Source organism: Diadema antillarum, unplaced genomic scaffold, assembly GCF_040938485.1.
Source record: "Diadema antillarum isolate AM-2024a unplaced genomic scaffold, OU_Dant_1.0 seq00001205_RagTag, whole genome shotgun sequence".
NCBI lineage: Eukaryota > Metazoa > Echinodermata > Echinoidea > Diadematoida > Diadematidae > Diadema > Diadema antillarum.
This window is the reverse complement of record NW_027271998.1, coordinates 48,871-64,217: the sequence shown is the minus strand read 5'-3', so window position 1 is coordinate 64,217 and position 15,347 is coordinate 48,871. Positions and strand designations below refer to the sequence as shown.

General features: G+C 38.0%; 1 protein-coding gene across 1 annotated transcript in view; it reads right to left on the bottom strand.

Annotated features, from left to right (window-relative positions):
- Nucleotides 1–2,132: 2,132 nt before the first annotated feature.
- Nucleotides 2,133–15,347, bottom strand: part of LOC139744717 (ubiquitin-associated and SH3 domain-containing protein B-like) — a 48,421-nt gene continuing 35,206 nt past the window's right edge. Inside the window, exons 4-12 of the mRNA XM_071655139.1 lie at nucleotides 12,883–13,081; nucleotides 11,786–11,955; nucleotides 10,668–10,876; nucleotides 10,075–10,246; nucleotides 7,428–7,572; nucleotides 6,295–6,417; nucleotides 4,992–5,084; nucleotides 4,318–4,566; nucleotides 2,133–2,396 (exon numbers count right to left, since the gene is read on the bottom strand). Coding sequence (XP_071511240.1) covers nucleotides 2,158–2,396; nucleotides 4,318–4,566; nucleotides 4,992–5,084; nucleotides 6,295–6,417; nucleotides 7,428–7,572; nucleotides 10,075–10,246; nucleotides 10,668–10,876; nucleotides 11,786–11,955; nucleotides 12,883–13,081 — 1,599 coding nt within the window. The 3' untranslated portion in view covers nucleotides 2,133–2,157. The remainder of the gene's footprint in view (nucleotides 2,397–4,317; nucleotides 4,567–4,991; nucleotides 5,085–6,294; nucleotides 6,418–7,427; nucleotides 7,573–10,074; nucleotides 10,247–10,667; nucleotides 10,877–11,785; nucleotides 11,956–12,882; nucleotides 13,082–15,347) is intronic.

The following is a 15,347-nucleotide window of genomic DNA, read 5'->3' as shown; positions in this document are numbered from 1 at the left end:
CTTTCCATACCACAAAACCCTGCAAAGAAATGTCAAACAACTGCTACTTTTCACAGACATCACAATTTTGCTTTTGTTAGACTTCAAAGTATATAACCCAATGGCGTCATATAATAATTCAATTATTATCAAATGAATGTGGACTATGCAGTCAATGCTAAAATGCGCCCTCTTGAGTCAGAGAATGTCCAAGTCACTTCAGCTAAAACCAATCGCCATGGAGTATCATGTACAGTTCTGTTGTGCTTGCAGTCACCATATGAAATCAAGTTCTACATTTCATCTATCTTGCTAGGAATAGGACGAGGAAGGATCAACACTTACAAATGTTAGTTATGCCTGCACAGAAATCGCAATCATCTGTGTTTTGGTGTTAGAAATTACCTCATCCATACGCCCCCAAATTATTAGCTGCTTATCAGAAAATCTCATTGATGGCAAGTCTTTTACATCAAAGCAGAGATATAGCAAAAATTGGCGACATACACAATAAATGCCTTGTCATCTGCAACACAATCAAAATAATAAAAAAAATATGACATACAATTTAATAAATGGGACTGAAGAACATTCTATCAAATAATAATCGGTCCTATGGCTGAGATGTGAAGTGACATGTACACTTATTCACAATTTTAATTCCTGCCTACATCCATGAGCTTATTGGGCAAGAAGAAAAAAAATCTTGTATTTTCTTGCCTCTTCCTATTAAAATAAAAAAGAAGGGGTCAAACTCCTATAATGCCCACTGAATTTGATTGGAAAGACCGAGTATCAAGTGCCTGATGAGGGTACTTGAAATGATTTGTTTTCAAACAAAACAGAAAAACTTAGCAAGACATTGTCTGCCTGGAGTCGAAACGCAGAAGTGTCAGATTTCCATCAACTCATAATGAAGTTCTTTGCCAGTCTCTACATACTGTAGCTGCGGTTAAAACAGCTCCTGCATAAGCACACAGTAGCAAAATTTTATGTGGGATACGACATTAACTCTCGAAACAGACCATCATGTTGGCAATAGCTCAGTAAAGTTTATTTGCCACAGCATATCACCTCAGTCTGCAAAAGTCATGTTTTTGAGGGCATACGCTTGCTTGTCTGTCACTGATATATACTTGAAAAGTTCAGAACAGATTTTGATGAAATTTTCAGGATAGGCTGAATGTAGTATTTTATTAAAGGACAGGTTAAATTGTTTCAGTGGTGATCCATATCACGATCAAGATCTAGGATTCTTTGTTTTGTTTTGTTTTTGTTTTGTTCTGTTTTTTCAGAATGTACACTCAATTCCACGACATTAGTAACCTCATTGCACCCTCAAACTGCACCTAGTTTTTATTTACGTTGTAGATCCATATTCCATCACAACATGATACTTTTGAAGTGCAGTTACTCAAGTATACATGTATTTTTCTATTGTACACTAGCTGTGTCAAATATACTGCCATCAGAAACACACACACATCTGATTGTCAAATCAAATACCACATTTGTCAAAATCCCATCTACACATCCCTTCAGGTTATGAAGACTTGGTCTAAATGGATCTGAAGGATGCTAGACTAAGACCTGAGGTAAAAAAATGTTTTTAATACAAAAAAAAAGGAGAAGACCAGCTAATAGTGTACTGTATACCATAACACCTTTGCAGCAGTTGATTTACTTCGTGTGACATTAGAGAACAAACATGATTCTCACTCATATTATACGATAAATGCAAATAAAGGGAAACTGACCAAAAATGAATATAATTCATTACTCAAAAATTGAGCAAAGGAAATGGAATCCCATTCTCTAAGCTCAATTTTTCATATCATACACATGACATATTATTTAATAGCCAACAATCAGAAATATCTGCAACATAACATTCAGGAGACATGGGATTGAATATAAGGTATATCCTGAAAGATTCACATTTCTATAAATTTTACAACTTTTCAATATTTATAAATATCATTGATATCATTTACACTCTTTTAATCGTGGTTGTTAACACACAGAAGGATAAGCTTTGGTAATTATGGATCTATCTACAGGTGGCACATGTACAAAGTTCCCAATCTCGTAGAGAAAAATCTTATAAAAGACTCTGTTACTATGATGTAAATAAATAAACTCTATATCTCTGTGTATGAAAGTAGTCACAGTGCATGCTCACGACTGCATGATGCGCCAGTCGAAGCGTCCATTCGGCGCGTGCGTCAGCGTGGGGATGACAGGCGGCACTAAGTCCCAGATACCGAATTCCGCGTACTCTTCCAGCATGATGATTCCGCAGTAAGGCACCTTCTGTACGATGCGGGAGAATTCCATGGCGGGCCGGGCCGAGAGTCCCTGCAGGCAGCGCGAGTTGCTGTCCAGCGTGCTGGCATGACCAACCAGCAAGATATCTCCTGCAGGGAAAGAGATATTGAATTATAATAATAATATAATAATAATAATATACACTGTAATAATGATACGATAATTAATAAGCAGTGCTTATACAGCGCATGACACACAGTACATGCATCTCTACATTGTATGTGCTAAAAAAAAAAAAAAAAAAAAAAAAAAAAATTATACAAAGACATACAATTCCAATAACAATGGTACCGAGCTGCACATTTGCTAATACACTGTAAAACAAAATTCAACCCTCCCCCCCAAAAAAAAACAAAAAAAAAAACATGTGATTTCAAAGCAGACTTGAGTCTATTAATGATAAAATTGTGATTTGTCTTGAATTCTGGGGTAAATCATTCCATAGGGTAGAAGCATTATAAAGCAAATGTTCATTCTCCATATAATGTGGTTCTTCTGTTCAGAATAGTAAATAAATATTTGTGTTTTGAATGAAGGTTTCTCTCTAGTATGTAGATTTGAAGTAGCTCTCTCAAATAATATTGAGCAAACATATAGAAACATTCAAATATAAAGATATAATGAAATTTCATTTCAATTTTGTCTTTATTGTCCATTATTCAGGAAATTCTTTTTGTTTCAGGTCGTTGTACATAAATACATAAAACACTGAACAGGAGCACCATAACAATCCACAGGAATTTCATCTTATTCAAAGTACAATTTGACATGAAGCATACGACGAACTGCAACAAAATCCAAACATCCAACAACAACTTCACACTTCATTATACACTTCTCATAACATAATGCAACATCTCATAGCTTATCGCAGTTCATCAAACAGATCAAATTATAAAACAATCTATGGAAAAAAAAAAGATAATATTGATAAAAAACAGGATACACAAAACAGTTATCACCATCATCCTCGTTTATAACTGAAAAGAATTTACTCTTTTATACTCTTCCATAACGAATGGGGTTAAAAATGGTGCATGTACAACTGCACCGGGGATAAATCTATACAGCTTTCACTACAATATACCAGGCAAGTATATGATTGCAACAACAACAACAAAAAAAAAAACATATAAATAAGGAAAGAGAGAGGGAGAGAAGGCACAGAAGAGCAGACATAAAGCGAGACAAACAGACAGATTAATGGACAGATAAAAAGAAATACATTTATATAAAGAGAGAAAGACAAGGCACAAAGGAACAGACACAAAGAGAAACAAACAGAAAGTAAAGCTGTCACATTTTTGTCTGTCCATTTAACGTTTGTTCACCACTAAGTTTAGAAACGGTATAAAACAGTGTGTTCAATAGAATTCTAAAGTTGTTATTATCTTTTCCAATCGATATTAGGCCATTCAGTGGAAAAATAAATTTTCAATGAACATATATTCCTTGATCTTTACTACGTATAAAGTACATACACTGTAGATGTCCGTCCAGCATTATGGTCAATCATACGAAAATTCTAATTTTGCAATAAATTCTAACAAATGGCATGTTTGAAGCGATATTAGGGAAAAATTATCTCTCATAAAGTGTTCTCAAATGTTTTTGCTTCTGTTTCTGTTTTTTGTTTGTTTGTTTTGTTTTGTTTTGTGGTTTTTTTAACAGAAAATAGGCCAACATCCCCCAAATGTACCCTTTTATCTTGGAAATACACTGAATATTTACTTCGATGTTACATGATTTCTTCATAATCGTGTTTGTTGTAGTGGGAATGCACTGCATTATTTATCATTATCATTATAATTAAAGGACATTATAAGTGCTTTACAAAAATGCTGCACCTACTATCATTATTATAATTGCTGTTATTATCATTATTATTATTATCATCATTATTATTATCATCATCATCATCATTATTACTATTATCATCATGATCATTATTATTATTATTATTATCATCATCATATTTATTATTATTATTAATATCAGCAAGTCACTTACCATCATCGGAGCATTCCTTGAGGACTTCGCGGATGAAGTTCTCGCTCCTCTTGTAGTACGCCTGGCAGTTCTCCTTCTGGTTCAAGTCAGCCGCCGTCAGCTTCTCCTTGTAGCTCAGGTCGATGTTGAGGCCAAAGGTCGCGAGTTCAGCCGGTGCCAGCCACTTGGGTAGGCCTCCCTTGCACCAGGCCAGCCACTCGAAGAGCGCTGTATCGATGCAAATTTTCACCGCATCGGGCGCCTCCAGTCCTGGATGTGGTTATTATGGAGAAGGTGTGAAATTATCTTTCTTGTAAGGACTTCTTGCAATTGCAGCAGTTAGTTTTTATTAAAAAAAAAAAATGTGGGCCAGAACTGGTTGAAATATCCTTTCCTTTCCAGTTGTTTTCATAACTAATTCACTTCAGAAGAAACTCTTACACAATTTATATCTACTCTTTGTCTTTCTGATTCTTTACATTTTCTTTGGCATGTAATTTTCCTTCCATTTCCTCCTTTCTTTCTCTCTGTTTTCTTCTCTTGTCAAGGAAATGCATTATAAGTTCCTTGAGAAAACATGTGTTCCCATTGGCATGGTGACAAGAGGAAAAAATGCAGAAGATTCCATCTCATGCATCTTCTGCATTTTTTTCCCCTTGTCACCATGCCGACGGGAAAGATGTAATCTGACGTACCTTGTAAAACTGCATGGGCTGTCTGCGAGCAGCGGAGAGCAGGCGAGGCGTAGCAGTACGAGATCTTGACACCGGCCGCCTTCAGGGCTTCTCCTGGAAACAAGATCAACTCATCATTAGAGGAGGGATGAAGCGAGGTGGGGTCTTTCTCCTGACGGGTGGTCTAGCGCCCTCAATGGGATTTCCAATGCCATGCACACACTTTGCAGTTAATGGGAAATATTCCTACACATATATGTATTAAATATACTAAGTCCTTGAACGTAAGAAAATTTGTGAAACACTCGGTAAAAGAACAAGAAAAATCTCTGCAGTCCTGTTCAACGTTTTGTTATGTCTTAGCAGTGGAAAAGTAAACAGAAAATACTACAGGAATTTGTCGAAAATTCATTGTTTAAAAAATCTGCAGAAGCACTTGACCACACATGGAGAATAACATTTGCTGTAACACATCTTTAACTACAGGTGTACTTTTTACTCTACACTAAGTTTAAAGATTTCCTTTTCTATAGCAAATTAATGTCCGAGCATATACATGTATTTTAATTGCCAAAAATGATGTTTTTCAAAAACTTATGAAACACCACAAAAGCAAGCATTTGTATTGAGCTCTGTATGACCTTTAACCCTAATCAGCCCAGGATTTTTTTGGCTATGCCAAAACCGGAGGGGGGCTTTGTCAAAGTACGCAAGGACGTTGCAAGTTTGGTCTCAAAAGTTGTGTGAGACTTAAAGGGACTGTACAGTACTGGTTGAGGCAGGGATTCATGTTTTGAACATTCCTAAGTGAGATAATGAAAAACCTCTTATGAAATATGAAAGAGCATGTAATCTTAGGAAGGATTCAACGTTTATTTGATGAAAATTGGTTTTCATATGGCTGAGATATCCAAAAAAGTGCTAATAATAAAAGGCGACATGCCCCAACTTTATTGGTATCTCTTTGTTTCACCTCGTTTTTGGATATCTCAGCCATTTCAAAACCGATTTTCATCGAATAAACGTTTGATACCCCTTAGAACTGCATGCTCTTTGACATCTCATAGAGTGGTTTCTGAATATCTCACAAAACGTTAAAAGCTAAATCTTCACCTCGACCAGAACTGTACACACCCTTTAAACAAAGAAAACCAAGAAGCCTCATGAAAAGGCCTTCTTGCGTTCCAGAATTTTTGCGCAAAACGTTAAAGCGGAGCGGATTCTGCCCCATCCCCTCACCAATTTAGGGTTGATATAATCACATGACCTTCCACAGGTCAGGCTTATTGTTGTTGTTTCTGTTTTTGTTTTCCCTCTCTCTCACCTGTCATCCTGGCCTGGTACTGTCCCATTTCTGTGATGGGGGAGTCCTTCTTGAAGTCTTGTGCTCCTCCGGGCCTCTGGGGTACCCTCTTGGGCATGTTCAGGTTCTTCCGTTGGTATTTGCCTGGGACATACGAAGATGATCAAGAGAGATAAATTACAGTAGGCCCTTGATTATCCTACCATCGATTTTCCTGATTCTCTGTTATCTAGGGCTGGCTGACTTCTTTTTTACTGTTTTCATGTATTTTTACTGCCAGATCTCACTCAACACAAACACACGTTCAACCATTATTGTGCGAATACACGACAGGATATATTTCAATCATCATAGGGCGGCGAACTGTAACTTTGAAGTCAGTTCGCGAGACAATGTGTCCACGACTGGTGCCACACTTATTGGCACTGAGTGCACAGCAGTAGTTACAGTATTCTGAAACAATGCAGCGGCAGTATTCAAAGAGTCGCAATATTGATCTCATTGTCAGTCAATATCAATCAAACAAACAATACATGAAGAGACACGAAGGGATATTTTACTTATATTTTGTTTTATTTCTGTACCATGTGAGGTATGAAACATGACACTGCCATGCAGATAATCATAATGTTAGTAAATTGGTCATAACATGTATATACCCCAAGCATGATATGCTAGAAAGTGCTGCATTTGAGCATGTCTCTCTTATCCCGCCATATTAATTATCTGAAGGACCGCTGGTCCTGACATGGCCATATTCGGGCATATAATCAAGGTCCTACTGTACACGTCTGTTCCTTCAAATATGTCTGTATCTGCACACAAGAGTACTCTCATATCCAAGTATATTGATGCTCAGATATGACAATGGATCATGTGAGGAGAAAGAAAAAAGAAAAGAAAATGGTGTTGTCTGCAATCACAGTAACTTGAATTTTCATTCACATAAATGACTGAATGGTGGATGATGATTGAAAGCAATTGATCAAATCAATAAAGAAACCAACCGATCAAATTAAATCAAAATCAACTCAAATCAAATTTTAAATTCTCACCCTGATGATGATTGAAACCAATCGATCGAATCAATAAAGAATTTAACCAATTGATCAAATCAAATCAAAATCAATTCAAATCACATTTCAAATTCTCACCCTGCTGATCAAAGCAGTGAATGAGCCATTGCTCTCCGAATGTGACATCCACACGCTCCGCGTGCCTAATGATGAACAGTCGCCGCGGCTGTTTCTTCGTGATCCCTGGCGGCTCGCTGGTGCTCATTTTCTTAAGCTTGAGAAGCTGTGCATGCAAAAAGGAAGCGGATCATAAAAGCTCCCAAGTCTCTTCTTTCAAGATGCAAACGCATGCCTCATCTGCATCATGATATTTTATATGGAGATTCCTCATTCCACAAAAATATTTTCACTTTCACTTGAACCACAATGTGAGAGTAATAAAATGCATTTGGTTTCATTGAGTAAATTTGGCTGTCAGAAAACACAACAAGACATTAAAGGGTGTGTACAGTTCTGGTTGAGGTGAAGATTTAGCTTTTAACGTTTTGCCAGATATCCAGAAACCACTCTATGAGATGTCAAAGAGTATGCAGTTCTAGGGGGTATCAAAAGTTTATTCGATGAAAATTGGTTTTGAAATGGCCGAGATATCCAAAAACAAGGTGAAACAAAGAGATCCTAATAAAGTTGTGGCATGTCGCCTTTTATTAATAGCACTTTTTTTTTTATATCTCTGCCATTTGAAAACTTCAGCAAATAAATGTTGAATCCTTCTTAAAATTACATGCTCTTTCATATTTCATAAGAGCCTTTTCATTATCTCACTTAGGAATGTTCAAAACATGAATCCCTACCTCAACCAGTACTGTACAGTCCCTTTAAGGTATCATGTTTTAAACAACACGTCTTTGTGGTTTAATCCTGTCTATTTTAGTTCTGTATCTGACTCTTACATTCTCTCATTATAAATGCCAGCGTGGCAGAAGTGTGGTATTACACTTTTTTGGGAACTATTCCAAGAGATCACTAGAATTGTAGTCTCATTTATAACCTGAATGTCTTGACATCATCATGTTGCACCATGTCAAGTGTTCCTTAATTCATGAATACATCTTTATATAACTGCATCTTTAATCTGTTACATGCAACCAAGAGCCAATGGAACTGTCCTATATCAAACATTCCTTTTTTTTCCTTATTTTGACAACTTCAACCTCTTGTAACTCTAAATGTAATCATTCTGGTATAAATTCAAATTATTCACAAGTGGTTGGAATCAACATTCAGTATTCAGTCAAATCAAGTAATACTGTTATAACAAACAACTTTCTTTCTCTCTCCCCTCTTTTTTACATGTTGGTTTAATTTGGATAAGATTTTATCCATCTTAATTTTCTGGCGTCTTTTTTTTCGTCTGAGTCAACTTGAAAATGAAATGTACTGGAACCAGAAAACTAAGAGCACATTCATGCAGCGATCTACTTGACACTAAGACACATTCAATCAAGACTCGGCCTGTTATTATGATCATCATTTTCTCTTCATGTAACACAACCTGTTCAGGTATGCTGCCATTCTTCCCTTGCCCGTTTCAGTATAAGGAAGTCATGTGCATACAACTGGCGTCTTTGTGGTATTACAAACTGAATGACTGAATTGCAGTTCTCTGTATCATACCTACTATTCATCTTTTTTTTTTCTTTTCTTTTCTTTTGGTATTAGCTGAGCAATTCCCAATGTTTAGTTTAGGAAGACAATTGAGGCACTTGTAGGCTACCCATGACTTCCGTTCAGCACCCAATTGCCCCCTTATTGTTATTCTTTGCCTCAGTCCCACAGCCAGCTGCTGGCGTTTGGGCATTGAAATTGTGTAACCCGACACGCTGCCATTACCGGAGCCCCGATGTTAACGCTCTCAATGCTGCGGTTCCTTATCTAAACAAGCTCTGTTTTGCTTGGAAGTTGCCCAAGAAGAACTCATCCGGAGGGCGGAAACTCAAATCTAAATATAACGAGCAATTTTGAGAGGAAACATACCTCCAGACTTGACATTGAGAACAAAGAAAAAAGGAAGACTAGAGAGCAGTATGAAATAGACTACGAATGCTGATCTAAACCAAGAAGGGAAGCCCTGAAGGAGACCTTGGCAAGTGAAGTGGGTTACCCTAAACATTTCATGCACAGAACTACTCTGTAGGGATACGACATGCCTCCAGATTCTTGACTATCACTTTATACAGCAAGAAAAAAAAAATCTATTCATTCCTATTCTGCAGTGGGTAGAAGACAATCAGGATTTGGATCTAGATTTGCCTCACTATTTGTGCCAGAATTAAAAAAAAAACAAAAAACTCCTAGAAGTATGACAGAAAAAAAAAAACAATTCTAATACATTAAACTGGTCAACTATTCAACGGAGTGTCCCAAAAAGGCCATGAAACAACCCCCCCCCCCAATCCACACACACACAAAAATAAACATCAATTTCAGGTCTCACATTTGCATGCAACATTTCAGAGGAACATTAAATGTCCTTTCATTTGTCATCTTATCTCAAACAAAGTTATGAAAAACACATACTATTAAAAACAACAACCTAGACTCTTTATTCAATGACATTCTTTAAGTAAAGAATGCTTCACAACAAGAAAAAGAAAAAGAAAAAGCAATGCAGAAGATATGAATGATTTCGTTGTGAGACAAGCATCTGCATTTGCAATAGGCTCCTTGTTTAATTCAAACATAACATCGGGTATTCATGGCAGCCATTATCGCTTAAACTCACATTCTCGTAACTGTGAACTTGGGGGTTCTGAAGGAGGCCCTCGGCTGACCTGTAGTTGCCAGACTGTTCCAGGTCCGAGCCGATGGGGATGGGGGGACTTGGAACCTTTCGGTCTAAACTGCCACGGGACACATTGTTACTTGTAGTTCTTGGTCTTGTTACTGGAAGGACTCTGTTTAAGAAAGGAGTGGAAATAATGTGCACAAGATTCAATAAATTGAACTATCAACACACCTGCCAATTTGGAGCAAGGCAAATATGTATTCAGTGCCTCTCAGCTAGCTGTTTCAGATGCATTATGGGATTGCTCAGTGGCACAGTTGGATCTGGTCTATGCTGCATCTTGCTTGCTAGGCCAGCACGAAAACAACGTACATGTATGTACAGTGTATATTCAAGAGTGATGCACACACATATATCGCAAAACTAACAACTGCATGCCCTTGCACTATTCAGAGCTATGGGTTTTTCGCTATCATGCACACATTGAAACTGCCATGTACAAAACATATCAAATGGCTACTACTAAAACACTGATCAATTCGGTGCTTATTAACGTCAATGTAGGGCAATTTGTCAATCAGTTGCAATACCTGTGGATGGTCCACGTGTCAGACTCGGGTGCCTTCTCGGTGTAGTTGCCGGGGAACATTCCCGAGCAGCCAGTCATGAAGGACACGCCCTTGAACCAACCATCGCTGTTCTTGTCCAGCTCCGAGCCTTCCATGAAGATGTAGTCGTCAGGAATGAGCTCGAGTTCATCCGGCACACGGGGCGTGTGGCCATACAGCACTCTCAGAACCTTAAGATGCATTGAGGGAAGAAAAGGAGTCTTGTCACATATAAGAGTGAAAGTAAAGAAGAACAGTATATTGTAAAACGAGGAATGTTTGCGTGCATTTCAATTTCTTGAACTTTGCGAGAGCCAAGATTCGCAAAATTAAAATGCACGCAAAAGTTCTTGTCTACACAACATGCATATGCATTGAATGTTTGAGGCAAAAAATGTCATGCCGCCAAATAGGCTGTCAGTCCCAATTCATGACAATTTCATGCTGCGAAAATATCTTGTTTTACAGTATTTCTATTTCTTTTTTCCTACAGTCCACCATATGGTGCACTATTGTATTCATACTGACTGACTGGCATGGTGCATTTTCTTAAAATGTCAGCGAGTATTTTATTTTTGGGTGGACCACTACAACAGGGTATGCACCCTGCTCCATGCATTGAATGAATGAAGCAGGGTCCTTTATCCCTTGGAAAGGACATTAATGGAAGTTCCTTGTGTGAGGGAATAAAGACTCATGCATGTTAAAAGATTCACTTCATTCATTCACTGTAATAAGCAAGGTGCTCACACAGTGAAGTGGTCTTCCCACATGCCTACATCAATAAATGGGCAAATGATGCAGGTCCCTTGTGGCTTGCCCGTGGTGACTAGTTATAATCAGTAAGTGGTGTCCAGCCCAATATGCTACAGAAAGAAAAAGAAGAATTCTATTGGAGTGGACTTTCCAACAAGCTGTTGGTCCCATGGTAACGTGCATATTTATGTAAGCGTAAATAAATCCAAACAAAAAGGCACAGAAAAAAAAGAAGAAAAAAAAGACAACTCTGTATAATTTGAGGAATGTTAGGCATCAGCCATCTAGTCTCTACTTTGAGGAATGGATGCGTTTCCATGACGCTGCTTCCACCTATCTCTCACCTCTGACGACGATGAGCGTGGGTCCCTGGAGTAGAGGCGGAACTCCCAGCGTGCCGCTGACTTGATGTCGATCTCCTTGGAGAGGTTGATCAACGTCTCCGTGTGCGCCTGGTTGAACTGGTAGGCGAGGGTCAGGTGTAGCTGCTTCTTGTGCGGATCGACTTTGACACCTTGTCATGTATGGTGGCAGTGAAGAGAAAAAAAAATATGATAGAATCTGTGGTGTACAGTAGTAGCAAGGGACTAACAAGAAAAGTGACGAAACTTTAAAGTATGTGAGGTCAATTAGGAAGAAAAGGATTTGGCAATCTATCATCTACTACACTTTGTAGAACACAAGATAGTGACTGCTTTCTTCTTTAGTGTAGTGATATGTACATGTACAGAATGGGAGGTACTATCTAAAGTAAAATAATTCTACCGCCTACTGTTTTTTTTTTTCTTAGAATAAAGAGCAGCCAATACTTACTAGCAAAGAAGAAATATTATGTTAAATAGAATGCGCATTTGAGTTGTAGTGATGAAGACAGTTTTTGATAAGAAGACCTACAGCATATCATTTGCATGAGATATATGTAACAGTCAATTAGAATCATTTATCTGGAAAGACAAGGAAACTCCAGAAGTCAACAGGACTTTGAAAATGGTACTAATATAAGGAATATATCCCAGAATGTCACATCCATTGCTAATTGCCCTAAAGGAGCAACTGTCAGTGACATTTGTCTTCTGGGGAAAGTAGTGCAATGGATTGTCATAGAGGAGTTGTTAATGGGAGAGGTTGTAATGGAAATAGTTGTCATATTAGTAGCTGTCTAAGGGATGTTTCCCCGGGACAGTTGACCTGCACATACGTAGGTGTCACAGCCCATAGAGTACAAGTGCAAAAGTGTTATAGAGATACACATGTACAATCTGATTTACTAGTAATCAAAATATATAAGGGATTAGCACAGGTGAATTACGGCTGTTTTTGTGTATTCTAGATGTACACAAATTTGATTTTAAAGTAATTGGTACACTGTAAGGGATGAGCCATTGTAGGGACAATGGTCCAAATACCCTCTCATGGAAGACACACCACCCTGTAGGCCTACCTGTCCTGCTCAAGGCCTCCTTGCTGAAGTCTGCCATCACCTTCCTCAGGTAGTCGGCATGGTCATCCTCGATGAAGAGCCCGATGAAATTACTGGAGGAGTAGAAGTCCAGGGTCAGCACCTCGGGCGCCTTGGACTGCCATCTGTCAATGACCATCTGGAATGTATCGGTCAGCGTCTGGCACTGACTGTCTGGACACTAGGGGGAAGCAGATGCCAGAGGGCACGTGGAGGAAAAAGACTTTTAACTCTTTATGTGTCATTGTGGAAACCCCCTGTGTGCCACATTATTCTGAGCCACCAATGTTGTCATGCTTTGGGAAAACATTCTGTTTTTCAAATGCATGTAACTTTTATAGATTTCTGTTCAGCTGGACACGTAGTGAGCAAAGTTTTAGAGAAAATGCCAAGCTTTGTTCTGATGTAAATTGTATGACAAATCTGTTACTGTTTTGATTTGAAATGACCATGTTCTAATGTACATTATTGTAAAAAGGCATGACTTTTGCACACAAAAGAGTGACAGAAAAATTTACACACAAATTCTGTAGGGAACACCGCTTGCTAGTCAATCACCACATAAAACGCAAGCTATATGTGAGAGGAAAAAAAATTGCAAGAAACGCTTTCATTGTCCTCTGGCATTTGGCGAATTAGCGATCAGTTTGGGCGGGTTTGTGCGTTTAAGCAGAATATGCGAAGTGGCACGCCGTCGACCAAGTCGGGCGTGCGAACATGGCACATAAAGAGTAAAATGTCGCCGAGGACAGTACTTGAAACCTGTCAGAAGGAAATATAAATGTTGAGTGAGGAAGAACCTCAACCTGTTATATAGCACATCCCGGATCATAAACAATTAGGATAGATTAATCTCACACCTTCGTTTATTACTTTTCCTGCCAAGATAAAGCTAAACTTCATTTGCATTTCCGTCAATCATAACAGGTTATGTCCTACTGTCCCTGTTCTTTCAAATCAATCAAAACAGGTATGTTCTTCTGCCACCGTACTCCACTGTACTTTACAAGCAATGCATCATCCAAATTAAAAGAGCAATACCACAATGCAAATGTTTCATAGCCATTTAAACACAGTCAATGAAATCAAACAAGAAATAAGAGAAAGTCTGAGTAAAATTGAACAGGTAACATGAAAGGTAACATGATTTCAGTGTAACTCAGTCATGTCATCCTGATTTTTATGAATAGCCTGAATTCAAGGTTGATAAAATGGCAGAAGTTTAATTGAAATAAACCCAAGATATTAAAAAAGTTAGGGAATCTCACATTTCAATTTTTCATTAAATAGTCATATTGAACATATCAAAGAAGCCAAGGCGACTTCATTACTAGGATATACCCTCCCATTATTCTGTGCCATAAAATTTAATAAATAATTTTATAATTTCATTTTATGTTTTTGCTTGATGCTTTTGTAACTACATAATCCTTTCCCATTAAAAGTCACCATAGCAATGTTACACATTACATTATTTTACAGAAATACAACTCATCAAAAGATTTTCATTTGGGATAAAAATTTCACTAATTCTAAAATTTCACATGTAATTCATGAATGGAAATAAACTTCAAGAAAGATTTGTGGGCACTAATGTGGGCACTAACTTTTTTTTCTTTCACAAGCCACATTCATTAGAATGGGATATTTTGATATCAACTTTATACATCATGCACTCGATGAGCATGATATTTTTCCACATTTGGGAGACTTAGTAGTGGGTGGCTGAATTCACAATTGATATCCACAGTAAAAGAACAAGGGAAAATATAAACCCTGCTTGGCAATCTCCTTGTTTTTATTCAATTAGAAAGTATTTTTGTATTTTTGTCACAGAAGGCAACACTTCTACAAGTCATCAGTTCTGTGAATATCATTCCACTTGTGAAATTTGCCGAAACAATGACATTGCAAACTTAACAACACACACATAATCTGAGGGGACCGGTTCTTTTCCGGTTTGCAGTAAAATTGTTACACGGGTATCTTACTGAGCTGGATACTAGTCGGCGACCTGGTGGCAACTTGAGTCTCCCTAGAATCAAGCCAAGTCTCCCGGGAGTCATGAGAATTGAACAAGTTTGATTTTATTCAGGGACTTTTTCCAGTCTCCAGCTAGTCTCCAAGACTTCTCTGTGACGTCTCATTAGTTGCAGCCAAGTCGCAGAGACTAATTTTGTCGTCGTGGTCTCCATTGGTGTCTCCACTACCTTGCGAGACTCAGTGGTGACCTACTGGAAATGCCATGGCGACGTCTCTGTGACTTCCATGTGAATGAATTATCATTTTATTTGGCGAGAGCGCAAACCATTTTTTTTTCTTTTTGTCTCTTAAGTTGTACAAAGTGTGGTGACAGATCAGTTGTGGCAACATCTCTGCCAGTGAGCTACATACTATACTTTATTAAACCATGAAAGACAGGTACCCATCCCCGAATGTAATGGTAA